Here is a 21,198-nt window from a genome sequence, read left to right on the forward strand (position 1 = left end):
GCCAGGAGGGGACAGCCGGGGGGGTCGGGCTGTGCTCCAGGGAACAGGGACAGGAGGAGAGGGAACGGCCTCAGGCTGGGCCAGGGGAGGGTCTGGGGGGATTTTAGGGAAAATTCCTTCATGGAAAGGGTGGTCAGGCACTGGCACAGCTGCCCAGGGCAGGGGTGGAGCCCCCATTCCTGGAGGGATTTCAAAGTGCATGTGGCACTTGGGGACATGGGGCTGTGGTGGCCTTGGCAGTGCTGGGAATGGTTGGACTTGACGGACTCAGAGCTGTTTTCCAACCTAAACCATTCCGTGGTTCCACGATTCCCTGAGCCGAATTCCACGACCCACAGGGACCCCTCAGCTGCAATTCCTGCTCCTCCCACCTCTGCCAGCAGCACGATCCTCTTCCCGTCGGGCCAGATGACGTGATCCACCTGGGACCTCACCCGCTCCCAGGTGAGCTCGGGCGTGCGCAGGCTGGCCTGGAAAACGGGGACACGTCACAGCAGCACCAGAGCAAGCCCAGGACCTCAGAAATGGGATGAAAAGAGGCAGCAAGCCCTGCCAGGGTCCTGGGATTGTCATCTCCCTTGGATCCCACCCCAGCCCCAGAGCGACGCCTCTGTCATTCACAGCCTGAACTGTTTTTATGAGCTCAACACGTCAAAGCTCCACCACGGCTGTCTGAGATCTGGTGAGGAGGATTCACCATCACCCCGAACAGTGTCATCAAAGCACCATTATCCCAAACACCACTGCCCCAAAGCACCATCACCTCAAAACACCATCATCCTAAAGCCCAGAACACCATCACCCCAAAGCACTCTCACCCTAAGAGTTGCCCCAAAGAACCATCATCCTAAACAGCTGTAACCCCAAACACCATCATGCCAAAACATTCACCCCAAACATCATTCAGCCCAAAACATCATTATCCAAAAATATCATTACCCCAAACGCTGTCACCCCAAAACACCATCACCCCAAAAGAGTCACTCAAAGCACCACCACCCCAAACAGTCACCACCCCAAACACCACTGCCCAAAAGCACCATCATCCCAAAACACTGTAACCCCAAAGCAGCACCACCCCAAAACACCATGACCCCAAAGCAGCACCGCTCTGAAGCACAGTCCCCTCAGAGCAGCATCGCTGCAAACCCCATCCCCACCCCAAAGCTGTCACCCCAAAGCCCGTGCTCACCACGTCGATCTCGGTGTTGGAGTGCCCCATGTTGCAGACAATGCAGCTGTTCTTCATCCTGTCCAGATGTTCCCTGGTCACCACGTTCTTGTTCCCTGCCAGCACCAAAACCCCGGATAAATCCCCAGTCCTGCCCCGCTTTTGGGGCTTTCCCTCAGGTCCAGGCTGGGGTGGGGCCATTTTGGGGTGTGCATCCCCATCTCCCACCCTCCTGGCCCCGTACCTGTGCAGGTGATGACGATGTCGACCTGTCTGATGACTTCATTGAGCTTCACCAGCCGGAACCCGTCCATGCTGAGAGGAAAAACAGGGACAAAGTGACCCCAGATCCCGATTTTATCTTCCTGATGAGCCATTGGGAGTCTCTGGGGTCATGCTGCATGGTCTGGGACATTTGTGAGGAGAAGTGAGAAGGGATTTTGGGGCTTTCCCATGTCCTGTCAGGGCCTTCTCATCTACAAACTTCAATTCTTGACCCTGATGGGTTTTTTTAGAGCTGTTCCTCCTGCAAGGAACATCCAGGAGCTGTGGATCCGCTCAGAATCCAGGTTGGGATGGATTTAGAGCATCCTAAAAATCTCCCCAAAGCTGTGGGTGCCTCTCACCACCCCAAAATCCTTATTTAGGCACCTGCAGAACCCTCAGAGGTGCTGAGCCCCCGGCAGGCCTGCCCTGCCCTCCCCAGCAAGGTGAGCTCCGGGATAACAAGGGCAGGGTGGGGTTTTTTTGGGATTTGTTGACAATCCTCCCCAGAGCTCCTTCCTGTGCCTCTCACAAGCTGCAAAATCGTAGTTGCTAAAAAAAAAAAAAGTCTTTTTTTTCCTTCCGCATGTCCCCATTTCCTGAGCTTTCTCCCCACTGCAAGCTCCTCCTGAGAGGGGCCTCGTGCTGCTGCTGCTGCCTCGTGCAGGGTCAGGGAAGGGATTGCTGGAAATTCCCAGAGGAGGGTGGATGAAGGGCACGGAGCCACCCAACAGCTCTGCTAATTAGAACTCGTTAGTTGAGGAGCGGGCGGAGGGTTTTGGGGGGCTCTGGGTGTTTTTGGGATCCCACAAGGGGGATCCAAACCCAGCTGTGTCTGGAGGGGTCCAGGGCGGGTCTCAGGGGGTGCTCAGCCTTTTTTGGGGTGTCCTGGTGCCAGTGAGGGCTCTGTGAGGGGTGGAGGGGGGGGCACAGGACCCCAAACACCCCCAGGGTGAGGTTTGGGAACAGCCCTGGGAGAGCCAGGGAGCAGCTCATTCCCAAAATCCCTGCAAGCCATGTCCCAAACTCCTGGCTGCTGTGGGATGGGATAAACTGGAGATGTTTTAGGGCAGGGCCTGTTTCATGGGATGGGATAAACTGGAGATGTTTTAGGGCAGGGCCTGTTTCATGGGATGGGATAAACTGGAGATGTTTTAGGGCAGGGCCCTTTCCCAGGATGGGATAAACTGGAGATGTTTTAGGGCAGGGCCCTTTCCCAGGATGGGATAAACTGGAGATGTTTTAGGGCAGGGCCTGTTTCATGGGATGGGATAAACTGGAGATGTTTTAGGGCAGGGCCCTTTCCCAGGATGGGATAAACTGGAGATGTTTTAGGGCAGGGCCCTTTCCCAGGATGGGATAAACTGGAGATGTTTTAGGGCAGGGCCTGTTTCATGGGATGGGATAAACCGGGAGATGCTTTAGGGTAGAGTGCTTTCCCAGGATGGGATAAACTGGAGATGCTTTAGGGTACAGTGCTTTCCTGGGATGGGATAAACCAGGAGATGTTTTAGGGCAGGGCCCTTTCCTGGGATGGGATAAACCAGGAGATGTTTTAGGGCAGGGCTGTTTCCTGGGATGGGATAAATCAGATGTTTTAGGGCCGGGCTCTTTCCTGGGATGGGATAAACCAGGAGAAGCTTTAGGGCAGGGCCCTTTCCCGGGATGGGATAAATCAGATGCTTTAGGGCCGGGCCCTTTCCCAGGATGGGACAAACCAGGAGAAGCTTTAGGGCAGGCCCCAGGAGAGGGCTGTGGCTGCAGGAATCCCTCTGGGAAGGGAGCAGGCTGTGCTGGGGCTGCCCAGCACGGGCAGGGGAGGGCTGCAGCCCTTACCAGGCCTGCAGGGCGCAGATGGGGTCGATCTCGGTGACGTAGACGATGGAGCCCATGGCCTTCAGGGCAGCACAGCAGCCCTTCCCCACCTGCAACAGGGACAGGGGGATTCACATCCACGCCTGCTGCACCAAATCCCTGCACTTGGAGCGATCTCAGACTCAGGCCTGGCTCAGGGAAGACAGGCACTAAAAACCCCCGCTGGTTTTGGCCCCGGGGATTATTTTCCCCCCAAAACACCCCAAGGTCTGGAATGCACCACAGCAGGAGATTCCAATGATCCCAGGGAAAGTTCCAGAGCCTCCTGCAGCCTTTGCTCCACTCAGGAAGCTTTAGGGGTAATTAACCTCGGAGGGTTAACGAGCTTTAACCTTTGCCCAGCACGGGCAGTGCAGGGAATCCAGGTTAAAATGTTCCCAAAAATGTGATTACAGCAGGAAAAAAGGACCCATTAAAAAAATTCCAGTAGAGCACCCACTGCAACTGCTGTGAACTGGTCCTGAGAAAAAAACTGGGGAAAAGGGGAATATTCCCATGTGGAGAGAGGGTGGGTGGAGGGATAAATCAAGATTCATTCTCTCTTGACCACACTGGAATGCCCAGAACATCTGCAGAACCTCTGATTTTAGTAATATCAGATGAAATATAATATTAAAATTATATAAGTATGTGTTGTATCAATATGTGGGCATGCCAATATCCAGACATTAAAGATATGCAGAATATTTAATGTATTTTTTTTTAAAGATTCAGCTTTGGCATCTCTTTAATAATAAAGAAATGAAGAAAACTTTCAGTTTTGGAGGGTCCTGCAGGTGCAGAGCAAAAACCTGAGGGTGGAGGAAGCTGTGCTGATTTCACACAGGGAATTCCCAGTGGGAAAAGGGGGAAAATTGGGAAAGTGGAGCCCCTTACCTCCCCATAGCCACAAACCACCACCTGCTTCCCTCCAAACATCATGTCTGTGGTCCTCTTCAGGCTGAGGAAAAAGGAAATAAAACCACAATGAAAGGTCAGAATTCCAGCCCAGCACTAAGAGCTGCTCCAAGGATGGATCCACAGCTGGATCCTGCATCCCTGAAATTCCAGGGGAAGAGAAAACCCCAAAAGCACCTAAAAATTCCCTTTTTCTTTTGGAAGGGTGGGGGTTCTTTTGTTCTTCCAACAAAAGAGGACGGAATTTGGGTTTGGAGCCCTTTTTCTGTTGATTTTTATCCATTTACCCTTTGACACTCCCAACATACTGAAAATCCTCTCCAAAAATACTTTAATCTGGATTTTTATTGTCAACCCCAAGTGGCCCCCAAGGAAGAGCCCCAGGAGCAGCAGGGGAGTGGGAACTCCTTGCCAGAATCCCAGAGCTTTTCCCAAATGCAGCTCCCCCTTCCTCTGGCTTCCTTCTGCTCCCTCCCTGAGCGTGTCCTACATTCCAGGCTATTTTTAGCTCTGGAGTAAATAGGTTAGCAGTGCAGGGAAGGTGAAATTCCCTCCCTTTTCCAGGGAAATTCAGCTAAAACCCACAGCAGCTCTAAGGCACCTCTGCTCTCATCTGCCCTGACCCCGTCTTCAATTCCTGCACCAGCCTGAACCCGAATCCCAATTTACCCTCCAAGGTGTTTCCATGGGATCCCAGGACTTTTTGGGTTGGAAAGAACCTTAAATCCCATCCCATCCCAGGCCAGGGACACCTCCCACTGTCCCAGGCTGCTCCAGCCCCAGTGTCCAGCCTGGCCTTGGACATTCCAGGGATGCAGGGGCAGCCCCAGCTGCTCTGGGAATTCTGCTCCCATATTTCACCCCCCCTCATTATTCCCATTCCCTGTTCCTTGGAAGAGGGAATTCAATTTGGACCCCCAAATTCACAGATTGTTCATGGATTGTGCCACAAAGGATGTCACAACAAGGACAAAACCTGTCCCAGCCTCACTCGGCCGTGATGGGGTTTGGGGCTGGAGGGACACAGACACCCAATTCCACGGAAAGGAAGGGAATAAAGAGCTGGAGAGAAAAAAGGGATAAAGAGGGGAAGGAGAAAGGGCAGGAACGCTGAGTCACACAAGGGACACAGGTGGATTTTATCCGGAGGGGAGAGGGACAGGACAGGAATTCTGGTGTGAACCAGAAGTAGGGATGGATTTTATTCTCCCCTGACACACAAATTGAGCCGAGATGATCCAAATGGCAGCACAGCAGAGCCCTGTGGGATTCCTCCCCATTCCCATTCCCCATGGGATTCCTCCCCGTTCCCTGTCCCTGTGGGAGTCCTCCCTGTTCCCTGTCCCTGTAGGAATTCCTCCCTGTTCCCTGTAGGAATTCCTTCCTGTTCCTGTAAGAATTCCTCCCCATTCCCTGTAGGAATTCCTCCCTGTTCCTGTAGGAATTCCTCCCCGTTCCCTGTAGGAATTCCTTCCTGTTCCTGTAAGAATTCCTCCCCATTCCCTGTAGGAATTCCTCCCCATTCCCTGTAGGAATTCCTCCCCATTCCCTGTAGGAATTCCTCCCCGTTCCCTGTGGGGATTCCTCCCCGTTCCCTGTAGGAATTCCTCCCCGTTCCCTGTGGGGATTCCTCCCCGTTCCCTGTGGGGATTCCTCCCCGTCCCTGTAGGAATTCCTCCCCGTTCCTGTAGGAATTCCTCCCTGTTCCTGTAGGAATTCCTCCCTGTTCCTGTAGGAATTCCTCCCTGTTCCCTGTAGGAATTTCCTCCCTGTTCCCTGTAGGAATTCCTCCCTGTTCCCTGTAGGAATTCCTCCCCGTTCCCTGTAGGGATTTCCTCCCTGTTCCTGTAGGAATTCCTCCCCGTTCCCTGTGGGGATTCCTCCCCGTTCCTGTAGGAATTTCCTCCCTGTTCCCTGTAGGAATTCCTTCCTGTCCCTGTAGGAATTCCTCCCCGTTCCCTGTGGGACCCCACTCACCCGTCCAGGATGGACTCCCGGCAGCAGTAGAGGTTGTCGAACTTCTGCTTGGTGACCGAGTCGTTGACGTTCATGGCTGGCACGCAGAGCTTCCCCGCCTTGGAGAGCTGGTACAGCCTGGCACGGGCACGGAACCAGGGATTATCCACGGGGAATTCACCCCTGCACTCGGGGGGATTCGTGATGGAAAGGGCCTTAAAGATCATCCTGGCCATGGGCAGGGACACTGGACACTGTCCCAGTGCCCAGCCTGGCCTTGGACATTCCAGGGATGCAGGGGCAGCCCCAGCTGCTCTGGCAATTCCAGCCCAGCCAGGAATTCCCAATTCCCAAGATCCCATCCATCCCTGCCCTCTGGCAGTGGGAGCCATTCCCTGTGTCCTGTCCCTGCAGGCCTTGTCCCCAGTCCCTCTGCAGCTCTCCTGGAGCCCCTTTAGGGCCTGGAATGTGCTGGAAGCTCTCCCTGGATCCTTCTCCTCTCCAGCAGCCCCCTGCTCTCAGCTCTGGGCACAGACTTGACTCCCCTCAGCAGGAAAATCACTAAAAATGAATTTAAACCCCTTGCTATGTCTCTTTCAAGAGAGTCTGGAAATCCTGTTCCTGCTCCAGCCCTTGGGAAGGAGACCTGCCTTTGGAAATCTCTTCTTCCCACCCTGGGATTTCGGATCCTAGAAATATCACCAGTCCTTCTCCTGACCCCACTGGTGCAGAGCTGGAGCCACTTCCCTGTTTCACACATTTCATTTCCCTGTTCCAGGAGCTGCCTGAACCTCTGGCCAAGCTCTGATGCAGCCCAGAGCTGCAGCCAAGCCTTTCCCCCTGCAAGAGCTCAGCAAAAAGTGCTGCTCTCCTCAGTTCCCTGTTTCCTGGCACCTGGGATGGGATGAATTCCACGGAAAAGCTCCTCTGACACCTCCCAGCCCCCAGAGCTGCTCCCAGCCCAGCTCTGCTCCTGCCAGGGACTGAGGGATTTCACTCACTCATCTCTGAGGTTCTCCCTTCCCCAGAAAACAACTCAGTTCCTCTTCCCAAATCTCACCTCTTCCCACAGATTTAGGGGCTCTTGGCTTCCTCCTCAGCCCCTCCTCTTCCATCTCCCACAGGGGGTGAGAACCTCTCCTCTCTCCTCTCTCCTCTCTCCTCTCCTCTCCTCTCTCCTCTCCTCTCTCCTCTCTCCTCTCCTCTCCTCTCCTCTCCTCTCCTCTCCTCTCCTCTCCTCTCCTCTCCTCTCCTCTCCTCTCCTCTCCTCTCCTCTCCTCTCCTCTCCTCTCCTCTCCTCTCCTCTCCTCTCCTCTCCTCTCCTCTCCTCTCCTCTCCTCTCCTCTCCTCTCCTCTCCTCTCCTCTCCTCTCCTCTCCTCTCCTCTCCTCTCCTCTCCTCTCCTCTCCTCTCCTCTCCTCTCCTCTCCCACCTGGACACCCTCCCACCCACAGGAGGGGCTCCTGCTCCTCCTTGGAGCTCAGAGCAGTTCCAGGTGTCCTGCTCAGGATTTAAAGCAGTTTCCATGGCAAGCCAGGCCCAGGCTGAGGGAAAAGCCGAGCTCAGGTGCTGGAGGCTCAACACCGAGCTCAGCTGTGGGGACTGGGCTTTGTCCCAAACCTGTGGACCCCGGTGACGCTCTCCTCCACAATGCCCTTGATCTTCTTGAACATGTTGGGGTATTTCTTGTAGATCCAGTGGGTGAGATCCCCCCCATCATCCAGGATCTGGAATAAGAACAGCCACAGAGTCACCCGGGGCCGGGCAGGAAGCCACGGAGCCACTGCTGGAATGGAAACGTTGGAGGTGAGGAACCCTCGGGAAAACTGCCTTGGGAAGGGCAGGCAGGAAAACAACTCAGTCCCAGAACCCTCAGAATTCCAGGGAAAAGAGAGGTCCAAGAGCTTGGCCAGTCATATGTGCATGGAAACACCTGGAATGGCACCCAGGGAAGGTGCTGGGCTCAGAGGGATTCCCTGAAGAAGAAAAGCACAAGAAAAGGGGAAAAAAACCCCAAATGTGGATTTTGCCACGTCCTCCTGCCCCCAGGAGGCCCCGGTGGCCTGGGCAAGGTGGGAAGTGTGAGAACCCTGCTGGATTCCAGGGAAAACAGGGAGCAGATGTCACCCAGGGCAGGGGAAGTGTCCAGGGGCTGCACAGGGTGACAGCACAACGGCCACCATCAGCCTCAGGGTCACCATCATCATCATCATCATCCTCATCCTTGCATATTCCACACACTGATGTCAAAGACTTTTCACTGCATCATCATCATCATCATCATCATCATCATCATCATCATCATCATCATCCCACACTTTGCACATTCCCTAAACCAAAGATGTCTCACTGCATCCTCCTCCTCCTCCTCCTCCTCCTCCTCCTCCTCTTTCTATATTCCAGACACTGAGGTCAAATACTTCTCACTTCATCATCACATCACCATCATCACCATCTTCATCCTCTTCTTTGCATGCTCCCTATTCCAGGGCAAGGAATTCCGACTGCATCATCATCCTCATCATCATCCTCACTCTTGCATATTCCACACTGATGTCAAAGACCTCTCACTGCATCATTGTCCTCCTTTACCTCTTCCTTCTCCTCAAAGATTTCTCACTTCATCATCATTATCATCATCATCATCATCATCCTCCCCTGGCCAGAGGCTGCTCCGTGTCCCATCCACGGGCTGGGAAGGGTTAAGTGGAACTGGGAGCTCTCCTGTGCCAGCCGGGGAGGAATTTGGAATTCAGAATTGGGAATTCCCAGGACTCTTCATTTCATCAATCCCTGTTTAATGGAGGGATGTTTAATGTTTCATCCTCTTCCAAGAGAGAATCCGGCCCTTGGCAGGTTCCCCTTTCCCGGGAGAGCAGGGATGGAAACCCCACAGAGGAGATCCCTGGAGCGGCTGGGAGGTCACCCCTGGACATCCAACAGCCCATCCCACACTCCTGCAGTTTTCCCACATTTTTGCAGGTTTGGCCTCGTTCCTATTCTTCCAGGCAGGTTTGGGTTGGTTTTTTTTTTTTTTGGTGGGAAAAAACCACTTTATTTCAGATGGAAATAATTTTTCCTAGAGAAAAGCAGCCTTGGCAGGTACCTGGAGCTTCTCTCCAGTCACCAGCTTCCTCCCTCAGCCCTTCCATCCAATGTTTTCTCCAGCAGAAAATCCCTGGAGAGGCTCTTCCATGAAGGAAACCTCGCAGATTCCCTATTTTCCAGGAATAAAAAAAATCCCTTTTCTGAACCATTCCTGTCCAGAAGGAGCCTTCCCCTGAAGGTCAGAATTCCCAGAGCTCTCTCATGAAGGATTCCCAGAATGGAATGGCCATGAACTGACCCCATGTCCAAGGATCAGGGAGCAATGATGGGAAAAATGAGGGTGGCACAGAATTCCCAGACCAGCTGTGGCTGCCCCTGGATCCCTGGAATGTCCAGGGCCAGGCTGGATGGGGCTGGGAGCAGCCTGGGACAGTGGGAGGTGTCCCTGTGGAATGGGATGGGATTGAAATCCCTCCCGACCCAAACCATTCCATAATTCCATGACTTTAAGATCCTTCTCACACCCTGTTCCTCACCCAGCGTCCTCTTTCTTATCTCTAAAACCATTTATAATCATTTCTTATCTCTAAAACCACAGATCTCCAAAATCCCTGGGAACAGCTCCAAGATCCTGGTGCTCCCTCCATCATTTCCATGCTCCAGGAGCAGGTCTGGAAACAGTCCCAGAATGAAGAGATCCCGGGAAAGCAAAATCCACATTTTCTGGGACGCTGACTTGCTCCAAAAGTGACATTTTGGATGGGAAATGATTCCTCCAAGAGCAGAACAAAGCTGCTCTCAGGTCTAGACTCAGTCTGATACCGCGGGGGTGGATTTTTTTGACATTCCTGGTTCTTTTTAAAGGTGACAGCGACTGCAAGGGACAAAAATCCCACCTCAAACGAGCCAATATTGGCAAAAACCCAACTCAGATCCACGTTTCCACCTTTGATCACTTCTCACATTTAGATCAGGAGCTCCAGGGCTCAAAATCTCTGGGGAAATGTGATGAAAACAGCACAACTGACAGCTGAAAATTATTCTGCTCACCCAATTCCAGGCTCTCTGTTTTCCCTGGAAACAAGGGCAGGATAAAAAGGGAGTCCTGAGGTTTGTGTGGTTTAAAGTATGGAAATCATGAAAAAACCTGGGCTTTGTTCCCAAAAATCACCTCAAACAAAGGCGAGAATTTAAGGGTGAAAAGGATGAAAAACTCTTCTCAAAAAATACTGATTTGGAGCCATTTTGAGCAGTTTAAACTGCAGCAAGATGCTCTGAAATCAAACGAAACCCCCCAAAAAACTGCATTAACGCAGCTTATTTTGGAAGCACCGAAACCAAACCTCGCTTGGTGAGAGCCAGGAGATTTTAGCTGGCCTTCCCTTCCCTCTCCAGGTGGGATTTCTCCAGGTGGGAGTTTCCCAGGTGTTTCCCAACTCACCATGTTGGGCTGCCAGCCCTCGACGTTGACGCAGCGGTCGATGCACCACCAGAAATCGTCCTCGGATTCGCCCTTCCAGGCAAACACAGGGAACCCTGGCCAGGGAGGGAGAGGTGTTAAGGCAGGAAAATCCCTTGGGAATCAGCTCTTGGACACTGATTTGTTAATTCATGTGCTATTTGAATAGATTCAATTATTACTCAGCTTCAGCCAGCAAGACCCACGGTGGGTTTGGCTTCTTCTGGGTGTCCCAGAGCTCGTGGTCAAACCTGTGGCTTCAAGGTGAATTCCTTGACTTTATCCAGGTAAAATCCTTGGGATTACTCAGGGAAAACCCCTGGAATTATCCATGTAAAATCCCTGGGTTTACTCAAGTAAAATCCCTGGCCTTATCCAGATAAAATCCTTGGCCTCATCCAGGTAAAACCCTTGGACTTATCCAGGTAGATCTCGTGACTTTGCCAAGTTAAATCCCTGACTGTATCCAGGTAAAATCCTTGGCCTTTCCCAGGGAAAACCTTTGGCCTTACCCAGGGAAAATTCCTGGTCTTATCCAGGGAAAACTCTTGGTCTTTTCCAGGTGAAACCCCTGGATTTATCCAGGTAAAATCCTTGGCCTTTCCCCAGTAAAAGCCCTGGTCTTACCCGGGTAAAATCCTTGGCTTCAGTCAGGTAAGATCCCTGCTCTTATCCAGGTAAATTCTCTGGTCTTATCCAGGTAAAACCCTTGGTCTTTTCCATGTAAAATCCCTGGCCTTACCCAGGTGAAATCCCTGGCTTTATCCAGATGAAATCCTTGGCCTCATCCAGATAAAACCCCTGGACTTATCCAGGTAAATCTCCTGACTTTGCCAAGTTAAATCCCTGACTGTATCCAGGTAAAATCCCTGGTTTTACCCAGGTAAAACGCCAGGATTTATCCAGGTAAAATCCTTGGAATTACCCAGGTAAAACCCCAGGATTTATCCAGGTAAAATCCTTGGCCTCACCCAGGTAAAACCCTTGGATGTACCCAGGTAAAATCCCTGGTCTCATCCAGGTGAAACTCTTGGTCTTTTCCACATAAAATCCCTGGTTTTGCCCAGGTAAAATTCCTGTCATTACCCAGGTAAAATCTCTGGATTTATCCAGGTAAAATCCCTGACTGTATCCAGGTAAAATCCCTGGCCTTTACCCAGGTAAAATCCCTGGATTTATCCAGGTAAAATCCCTGGCCTTACCCAGGTAAAATCCCTGGATTTATCCAGGTAAAATCCTTGGCCTCACCCAGGTAAAACCCTTGGATTTACCCAGGTAAAATCCCTGGATTTATCCAGGTAAAAGCCTTGGTCTTTTCCACGTAAAATCCCTGGTTTTGCCCAGGTAAAATTCCTGTCATTACCCAGGTAAAATCTCTGGATTTACCCAGGTAAAATCCTTGGAATTACCCAGGTAAAACCCCAGGATTTATCCAGGTAAAATCCTTGGCCTCACCCAGGTAAAACCCTGTCATTACCCAGGTAAAATCCCTGGTCTTATCCAGGTGAAACTCTTGGTCTTTTCCACATAAAATGCCTGGTTTTGCCCAGGTAAAATTCCTGTCATTACCCAGGTAAAATCTCTGGATTTATCCAGGTAAAATCCCTGACTGTATCCAGGTAAAATCCCTGGCCTTTACCCAGGTAAAATCCCTGGATTTATCCAGGTAAAATCCCTGGCCTTACCCAGGTAAAATCCCTGGATTTATCCAGGTAAAATCCTTGGCCTCACCCAGGTAAAACCCTTGGATTTACCCAGGTAAAATCCCTGGATTTATCCAGGTAAAAGCCTTGGTCTTTTCCACGTAAAATCCCTGGTTTTGCCCAGGTAAAATTCCTGTCATTACCCAGGTAAAATCTCTGGATTTACCCAGGTAAAATCCTTGGAATTACCCAGGTAAAACCCCAGGATTTATCCAGGTAAAATCCTTGGAATTTCCCAGGTAAAACCCTTAAATTTACCCAGGTAAAATCCCTGGTCTTATTCAGGTGAAACTCTTGGTCTTTTCCACGTAAAATCCCTGGTTTTGCCCAGGTAAAATTCCTGTCATTACCCAGGTAAAATCCCTAGATTTATCCAGGTAAAACCCTTGGTCTTTTTACATGTAAAACCCCAGGCTGTATCCAGGTTAAAACCTGTGGCCTCACCCAGATAAAATCCTGGTTTTAGGGAAAACCCCTGGATTCAGCCAGGATTTCCCAGGCAAGCCCCACATGCTCAGTTTCTGCCCTGTGAATCACACCCCTCCCCAAATTCTCTCAAGTTATGCCCCAAATTATAGAATTTAAACCCAATTTAGCTTTGTTTCTCTAAGCAAAACAACTTCCAGCTTCAGCTCATAAATGACATTTTTACCACGGGTTTTACCTGGGCAAGACCAAGGATTTTACCTGGATAAGTCCAGGGGTTTTACCTGGGTAAGTATGAAAAAAAAAACATTCCAAGAGTTCCAGAGCTTTGGAAAGGGGTGATTTTGTGCTGTAGGTTTATTCTAAATTGAAGAGAATGCAGGGAAAAAACCTCCAAGGGGTGATAAATGGCCTAAAAACAAAGGGGCAGCAAAAATTCCCTATAAAATGCAGGAGGAATTCCCCATAAAACCCAGGAATTCCCTATAAAATCCAGGAGAAATTCCCTATAAGATGAAGAAGGAATTCCCTATAAAATCCAAGAATTCACTATAAAATCCAGGAGAAATTCCTTATGAAATCCAGGAAGAATTACCTATAAAATGCAGGAATTTGCTATAAAATGCAGGAATTCTCTATAAAATCCAGGAGGAATTCTCTATAAAATCCTGGAATTTTCTATAAAATGCAGGAGGAATTCCCTATAAAATCCAGGAGAAATTCTCTATAAAATGCAGGAGGGATTCCCTATAAAATTCAGGAAATCTCTATAAAATCCAGGAGGAATTCCCTATAAGATGAAGAAGGAATTCCCTATAAAATCCAGGAGGAATTCCCTATAAAATCCAGGAGGAATTCCCCATAAAATCCAAGAATTCTCTATAAAATCCAGGAGAAATTCCCTATAAAATGCAGGAGAAATTAATTATAAAATCCAGGAGAATTCCCTATATAACCCAGGAGGAATTCCCTATAAATGCAGGAGGAAGTCTCTATAAAATCCAGGAGAAATTATCTATAAAATGCAGGAGGGATTCCCTATAAAACCGAGGAGAAATTCCCTATGAAATCCAGGAGAAATTCCCTATAAAACCCAGGAGAAATTCCCCATAAATGCAAGAGGAATTCCCTATAAAATGCAAGAGGAATTTCCCATAAAAGCAGGAGGAATTCCCCATAAATGCAGAAGGAATTCCCTATAAAACCCAGGAGGAATTCCCTATAAATGCAGAAGGAATTCCTTATAAAACCCAGGAGGAATTCCCCATAAAAGCAGGAGGAATTCCCCATAAATGCAAGAGGAATTCCCCATAAATGCAAGAGGAATTCCCTATATAATCCAGGAGGAATTCCCTATAAAAGCAGGAGGAATTCCCCATAAATGCAAGAGGAATTCTCTATAAAACCCAGGAGAAATTCCCTATAAAACCCAGGAGGAATTCCCCATAAATGCAGAAGGAATTCTCAATAAAACCCAGGAGGAATTCCCTATAAAACCCGGGAGGAATTCCCTATAAATGCAGAAGGAATTCCCTATAAAACCCAGGAGGAATTCCCTATAAAACCCAGGAGGAATTCCCCATAATTGCAGAAGGAATTCTCAATAAAACCCAGGAGGAATTCCCTATAAAACCCGGGAGGAATTCCCAATAAATGCAGAAGGAATTCTCAATAAAACCCAGGAGGAATTCCCTATAAAACCCGGGAGGAATTCCCTATAAATGCAGGAGGAATTATCTATAAAACCCAGGAGAATTTCCCCATAAAATCAGGAGAAATTCCCCATAATAGCAGGAGGAATTCCCCATAAAAGCAGGAGAAATTCCCCATAAATGCAGACGGAATTTTCTATAAAACCCAGGAGGAATTCCCTATAAAACCCGGGAGGAATTCCCCATAAAAACAGGAGGAATTCCCTATAAAACCCAGGAGGAATTCCCTACAAAAAGCAGGAATTCCCCAGCAGAGCAGGACCAGGGAATGCAGCTCGTACCGCTCTCGGCCAGGGCAGCGGCCACCTCGTTGAGGGTGGAGTAGATGTTGCAGGCGGCCCAGCGGCACTGAGCTCCCAGCGCTCCCAGCGTCTCCATCAGCACCTGCGCCAGAAACACCGGGAAAATCGGCAAAATCGGGCTGGGATGGCAACAAACACCGGGAAAATCAGCAACATCGGGCTGGGATGGGAAAAAAACACCGGGAAAAGCAGCAACATCGGGCTGGGATGGCAAAAAAACACCGGGAAAATCGGTAAAATCGGGCTGGGATGGCAAAAAATGCCAGGAAAATCAGCAACATCGGGCTGGGATGGCAACAAACACCGGGAAAAGCAGCAACATCGGGCTGGGATGGCAACAAACACCGGGAAAAGCAGCAACATCGGGCTGGGATGGCAACAAACACCGGGAAAATCGGCAACATCGGGCTGGGATGGCAACAAACACACCGGGAAAAGGAGAAAAATCGGGCTGGGATGGCAACAAAACACCGGGAAAATCGGCAAAATCGGGCTGGGATGGCAACAAAAACACACCGGGAAAATCGGCAAAATCGGGCTGGGATGGCAACAAAACACCGGGAAAATCGGCAAAATCGGGCTGGGATGGCAGCAAACACACCGGGAAAAGCAGCAACATCGGGCTGGGATGGCAACAAAACACCGGGAAAAGGAGAAAAATCGGGCTGGGATGGCAACAAACACACCGGGAAAATCGGCAAAATCGGGCTGGGATGGCAACAAACACCGGGAAAATCAGCAACATCGGGCTGGGATGGCAACAAAACACCACAAAAAGCAGTAAAATTGGGGTTGGATGGCAAAAAACGCCATGAAAATCAGCATAATCGGGCTGGGATGGCAAAAAAACACCAGGAAAATCAGCAACATCGGGCTGGGATGGCAACAAACACCGGGAAAATCAGCAAAATCGGGCTGGGATGGCAACAAAACACCAGGAAAAGCAGCAACATCGGGCTGGGATGGCAACAAAACACCACGAAAATCGGCAAAATCGGGCTGGGATGGCAAAAAACGCCAGGAAAATCAGCAAAATTGGGGTTGGATGGCAAAAAAACACCGGGAAAAGCAGTAAAATCAGGCTGGGATGGCAACAAAACACCGGGAAAATCAGCAACATCGGGCTGGGATGGCAACAAAACACCAGGAAAAGCAGCAAAATCAGGCTGGGATGGCAAAAAAACACCAGGAAAAGCAGCAAAATTGGGGTTGGATGGCAACAAAATGCCAGGAAAATCGGCAAAATCGGGCTGGGATGGCAAAAAACGCCAGGAAAATCAGCAAAATTGGGGGTTTTATTTGCAGAAACACTGGGAAAACCAGCATCCCCATTTGGGGTCAGTTTAGGGGATGAGCAGTGGGAATGCCCCGTTTGGGTTCATTTTTAGGGGATGAGCAGTGGGAATGCAATGTTTGGGGTCAGTTTATGGGATGAGCAGTGGGAATGCCCCGTTTGGGGTCAGTTTTAGGGGATGAGCAGTGGGAATGCCCCGTTTGGGGTCAGTTTATGGGATGAGCAGTGGGAATGCAATGTTTGGGGTCAGTTTATGGGATGAGCAGTGGGAATGCAATGTTTGGGGTCAGTTTATGGGATGAGCAGTGGGAATGCAATGTTTGGGGTCAGTTTATGGGATGAGCAGTGGGAATGCCCCATTTGGGGTCAGTTTATGGGATGAGCAGTGGGAATGCAATATTTGGGGTCAGTTTATGGGATGAGCAGTGGGAATGCCCCGTTTGGGGTCAGTTTATGGGATGAGCAGTGGGAATGCAATATTTGGGGTCAGTTTATGGGATGAGCAGTGGGAATGCAATGTTTGGGTTCATTTTTAGGGGATGAGCAGTGGGAATGCCCCGTTTGGGGTCAGTTTAGGGGATGAGCAGTGGGAACGCTGTTTTTGGGGTCAGTTTATGGGATGAGCAGTGGGAATGCCCCGTTTGGGTTCGGGGCCGGGCTCTCACCGCCGTCTGTGCCGTGATGTGAGTGCAGCCCACGATCTTGGCCCCGGCCAGGGGCTTCTCCCCCTGAGCTCTCTTCCTCAGGGCCATCAGCGCCGGCATCTCTGCCAGGGAAACGGGACAAGGGAAATGGGGATGGGCTCAGGAGGAACAGGTTGGTTGGAACCCCACAGCACAATCCTGTAACTCCTTTCCCATTTCCCAAAACCCCACAGAACCTTTCCAAACCCCACAGAAGCTTTCCCAAACCCCAAAACCCCACAGAACCTTTCCAAACCCCACAGAAGCTTTCCCATCCCCCAAACCCCACAGAAGCTTTCCAAACCCCACAGAAGCTTTCTTAACCCCCAAAACCCCACAGAAGCTTTCCTATCCCCCAAACCCCACAGAAGCTTTCTCATCCCCCAAACCCCACAGAAGCCTTCCCAACCCCCAAAACCCCACAGAAGCTTTCCCATCTCCCAAACCCCACAGAAGCTTTCCAAACCCCACAGAAGCTTTCCCAAACCCCAAAACCCCACAGAAGCTCTCCCATCTCCCAAAACCCCACAGAAGTTTTCCAAACCCCACAGAAGCTTTCCCAAACCCCAAAACCCACAGAAGCTTTCCCAAACCCCAAAACCCCACAGAAGCTTTCCAAACCCCACAGAAGCTTTCCCAAACCCCACAGAAGCTTTCCAAACCCCACAGAAGCTCTCCCAAACCCCAAAACCCCACAGAAGCTTTCCCAAACCCCACAGAAGCTTTCCCATCTCCCAAAACCCCACAGAAGCTTTCCCATCCCAGCAGGAAGGGGGTCAGGACGCCAGCAGCCCCCTGAGCCTCCCCAGGAGGGATTTGGGGGAAGGAAGATCCCCAGAGGAGCAGGAGGAAGGGGCCCCCTTACCCTGCTCGGCGATCTCGATCTCGCGGCGCCCGAACTCGGCCTGCTTGATGTTCTTCACGCAGAAATCGCTGCTGCCCTTGGAGTTCTTCTGCTGCTTGTCCCTTGGGGAGGTCTCGTCGTCGGAGCTGTCCGTGTAGGAGGCAGCTGCAGGGAGCACAGGAGGTCGGGAACGGGGTGAAACATTCCCAAAGTCCCCAGCACCCACAGGGAAGCTGGTGGGTGCGTCACGGAGGGGGTCCGTGGATGTCCTTCCATCCCAGCTCCTTCCAGCCCCAGCTGGGATCTCTCCTCCTCCTCACAAGGATAATTTTCCCAGCTGGATTTACCTGGGATGGATTGTTAATTCTCATCGATCTCCACTTCAACAGAGGTGATGGGATTGAGCACTGCCTGGATCCCACACGGGCTCATCTCCACAGCCTTCTCCCACCTTTCTTCCCCAAGGTTCTCCCACCTCTCTTCCCAAATGTTCTCCCACCTGTCTTCTCCAGTTTTCCCAACTCTCCTCCCCAAAGTTCTCCTATCCACTTGTCTTCCCTGAAGGTTCTCCCACCTTTCTTCCCAAACATTCTCCCACCTCTCTTCCCAAATGTTCTCCCACCTCTCTTCCCCGGTTTTCCCAACTCTCTTCCCCAAAAGTTCTCCCACCTCTCTTCCCCAGCATTCTCCCACCTCTCTTCCCTGGTTTTCCCAACTCTCTTCCCAAATGTTCTCCCACCTCTCTTCCCCAAGGTTCTCCCACCTCTCTTCCCAAATGTTCTCCCACCTCTCTTCCCAAATGTTCTCCCACCTCTCTTCCTAAATGTTCTCCCACCTGTCTTCTCCAGTTTTCCCAACTCTCCTCCCCAAAGTTCTCTTATCCACTTGTCTTCCCTGAAGGTTCTCCCACCTCTCTTCCCCAAGGTTCTCCCACCTCTCTTCCCAAATGTTCTCCCACCTCTCTTCCCCGGTTTTCCCAACTCTCTTCCCCAAAAGTTCTCCCACCTCTCTTCCCCAGCATTCTCCCACCTCTCTTCCCTGGTTTTCCCAACTCTCTTCCCAAATGTTCTCCCACCTCTCTTCCCAAATGTTCTCCCACCTCTCTTCCTAAATGTTCTCCCACCTGTCTTCTCCAGTTTTCCCAACTCTCCTCCCCAAAGTTCTCTTATCCACTTGTCTTCCCTGAAGGTTCTCCCACCTCTCTTCCCCAAGGTTCTCCCACCTCTCTTCCCAAATGTTCTCCCACCTCTCTTCTCCAGTTTTCCCACCTCTCTTCCTCAAAGTTCTCCCACCTCTCTTCACTCAAAAGTTCTCCCACCTCTCTTCCCTGGTTTTCCCAACTGTCTTCCCAAATGTTCTCCCACCTCTCTTCCCCAAGGTTCTCCCACCTCTCTTCCCCAAGGTTCTCCCACCTCTCTTCCCAAATGTTCTCCCACCTCTCTTCCCAAATGTTCTCCCACCTCTCTTCCCCAGTTTTCCCACCTCTCTTCCCCCAGAGTTCTCCCACCCACTTGTCTTCCCTGAAGGTTCTCCTACCTCTCTTCCCCCAAAAGTCCTCCCACCTCTCTTCCCAAAATTCAGGCCTCCACAGCTCCAAGACATCCCACAAAATGCCTGCTGAGGTTTAGGGCACTTCCGAGCCCAGTAGGAATTGTAATTCCAAACCCTATTTCATCCCAAACAGTTTATGATTATCCCATTACTGTGGGATTCCCAATCCTTGGATTTGCTCCATTTTCCTTCATAGTGACGATGAGCTGCTGGCTGGGAGGCTCACATGGGGTGGTTGGGAGGAACTTCTCCATCGGGAGGATAACACAAGCCTGGCTCCCCATCCTCAAGGGATTTCGGGAATTGTCTGGAAAGACAGGGATCACCGGATCCTGTCCTGAGCCCCACGGGATGGGATTAAGGCTCTGCCTTAAGAGGGGGTGTGGATGTGCTGAATTCATTCCAGGAGCTGTCAATAATCGTCTTCCTTCTGTTATCAGTGTCCTCCAAATGTTTGATTATGGAATTAGACCATGGCAGACCCATGGAAGAGCCCTTCATGGAGTTAGAATTCCCCTTTCCTGTTTGATTCCTAAAATCCCATGTACTTAATAAATAAGTCACATCCATTTTTGATTTGAGTCACCATGGATCAACCACCACTTTGGATCAGCTGAAGGAATCCTTTGTGCCACGTTTTCTGGAATTCGGATTTTGGATTGCGCCACATTTTTGGATTCTCTGGAATCTGCCCTCACTGTGGGAAACCAAACCTCTCCTTCCATCTTCCAGGACTGGCACCAGCAGCCAAAGCAATGCAATGAGCTCCAAACCCCAGCTCCTCTTTCCTCTCCAGGTGACCCTTCCAGGACCCAACTGGCCATTCCCTCATTCCTTAAGGAATTCTTCTGCTCCAAGTCTTTTCTCTCCAGGTGACTCTTCCAGGACCCAACTGGCCATTCCCTCATTCCTTAAGGAATTCTTCTGCTCCAAGTCTTTTCTCTCCAGGTGACTCTTCCAGGACCCAACTGGCCATTCCCTCATTCCTTAAGGAATTCTTCTGCTCCAAGTCTTTTCTCTCCAGGTGACTCTTCCAGGACCCAACTGGCCATTCCCTCATTCCTTAAGGAATTCTTCTGCTCCAAGTCTTTTCTCTCCAGGTGACCCTTCCAGGACCCAACTGGCCATTCCCTCATTCCTTAAGGAATTCTTCTGCTCCAAGTCTTTTCTCTCCAGGTGACTCTTCCAGGACCCAACTGGCCATTCCCTCATTCCTTAAGGAATTCTGCTCCAAGTCCTTCCTCTCCAGGTGACCCTTCCAGGACCCAACTGGCCATTCCCTCATTCCTTAAGGAATTCTTCTGCTCCAAGTCCTTCCTCTCCAGCTCATGTGGTGCTTATAAAGTGAACCTGAGGCCTGGCATCCAACAATTTGCTGCATCCCAGCGGAATTCCGTGGTGGAACAGCTCCATCCATGTTGGCCCTGGTGGAGCTGGCCGATATTTTGGATCGCCGGGAATGATGGACACGGTGATGGATACTCCTCCTTCCACATCCCCACAGGCCTCTGGAACCCACGGGAGCCACTCCAGCCACCGGTCAGGATTCCCAGTTTCCACCCCAAATCTGCACCAGGGGAATGGGGCAAGCAGGAAGAGGGGAGGTTCTCGCAGTGCTGATCCCACCAGCATTCCTGGAGAGCCGCGGCATTCCAGCCGTATCCAGGCCTCGAGCGGGGATGGATTCCAACAGCCCCTTCATTTATTCAGAGTAAATCAAACATTCTTCTACCCTGATCAGCTCCAGTGACATTTCCACACCAAAAACCCCCAAAAAAGGTGTTAAACTGGCCATGGGGTTGTGTTTCCTGCAGGACCCAACAAGCTCCACGCTCTCCCTCCTGGCTCACGGGAAGGGTTTCAGGATTCCAAGGAAAAAGCTCAGCCTGGGCACCGTGGGTGTGCCAGGCTCCCCCAGAGCTGCCCAGCTCCCGATCCCAGGGCATTAGGAGGGAATTAGGCATTGCTGGAATTTCTCCCCATCCTCGGCAGGGGGTGAAGGGCGAGTCCCACC

The 21,198-nt window shown here is 50.8% G+C and overlaps 1 protein-coding gene across 1 annotated transcript in view; it reads right to left on the reverse strand.

The window, feature by feature from the left end:
* AHCYL2 (adenosylhomocysteinase like 2) overlaps positions 1–21,198 on the reverse strand; it is a 70,638-nt gene that overhangs the window by 4,633 nt on the left and 44,807 nt on the right. Inside the window, exons 3-13 of the mRNA XM_053943237.1 lie at positions 17,655–17,798; positions 16,772–16,872; positions 14,792–14,894; positions 10,652–10,746; positions 7,783–7,889; positions 6,185–6,301; positions 4,187–4,250; positions 3,272–3,360; positions 1,416–1,486; positions 1,193–1,287; positions 372–470 (exon numbers count right to left, since the gene is read on the reverse strand). Coding sequence (XP_053799212.1) covers positions 372–470; positions 1,193–1,287; positions 1,416–1,486; positions 3,272–3,360; positions 4,187–4,250; positions 6,185–6,301; positions 7,783–7,889; positions 10,652–10,746; positions 14,792–14,894; positions 16,772–16,872; positions 17,655–17,798 — 1,085 coding nt within the window. The remainder of the gene's footprint in view (positions 1–371; positions 471–1,192; positions 1,288–1,415; positions 1,487–3,271; positions 3,361–4,186; positions 4,251–6,184; positions 6,302–7,782; positions 7,890–10,651; positions 10,747–14,791; positions 14,895–16,771; positions 16,873–17,654; positions 17,799–21,198) is intronic.

Source organism: Vidua chalybeata, chromosome 5 (genome assembly GCF_026979565.1).
Source record: "Vidua chalybeata isolate OUT-0048 chromosome 5, bVidCha1 merged haplotype, whole genome shotgun sequence".
Classification (NCBI taxonomy): domain Eukaryota; kingdom Metazoa; phylum Chordata; class Aves; order Passeriformes; family Viduidae; genus Vidua; species Vidua chalybeata.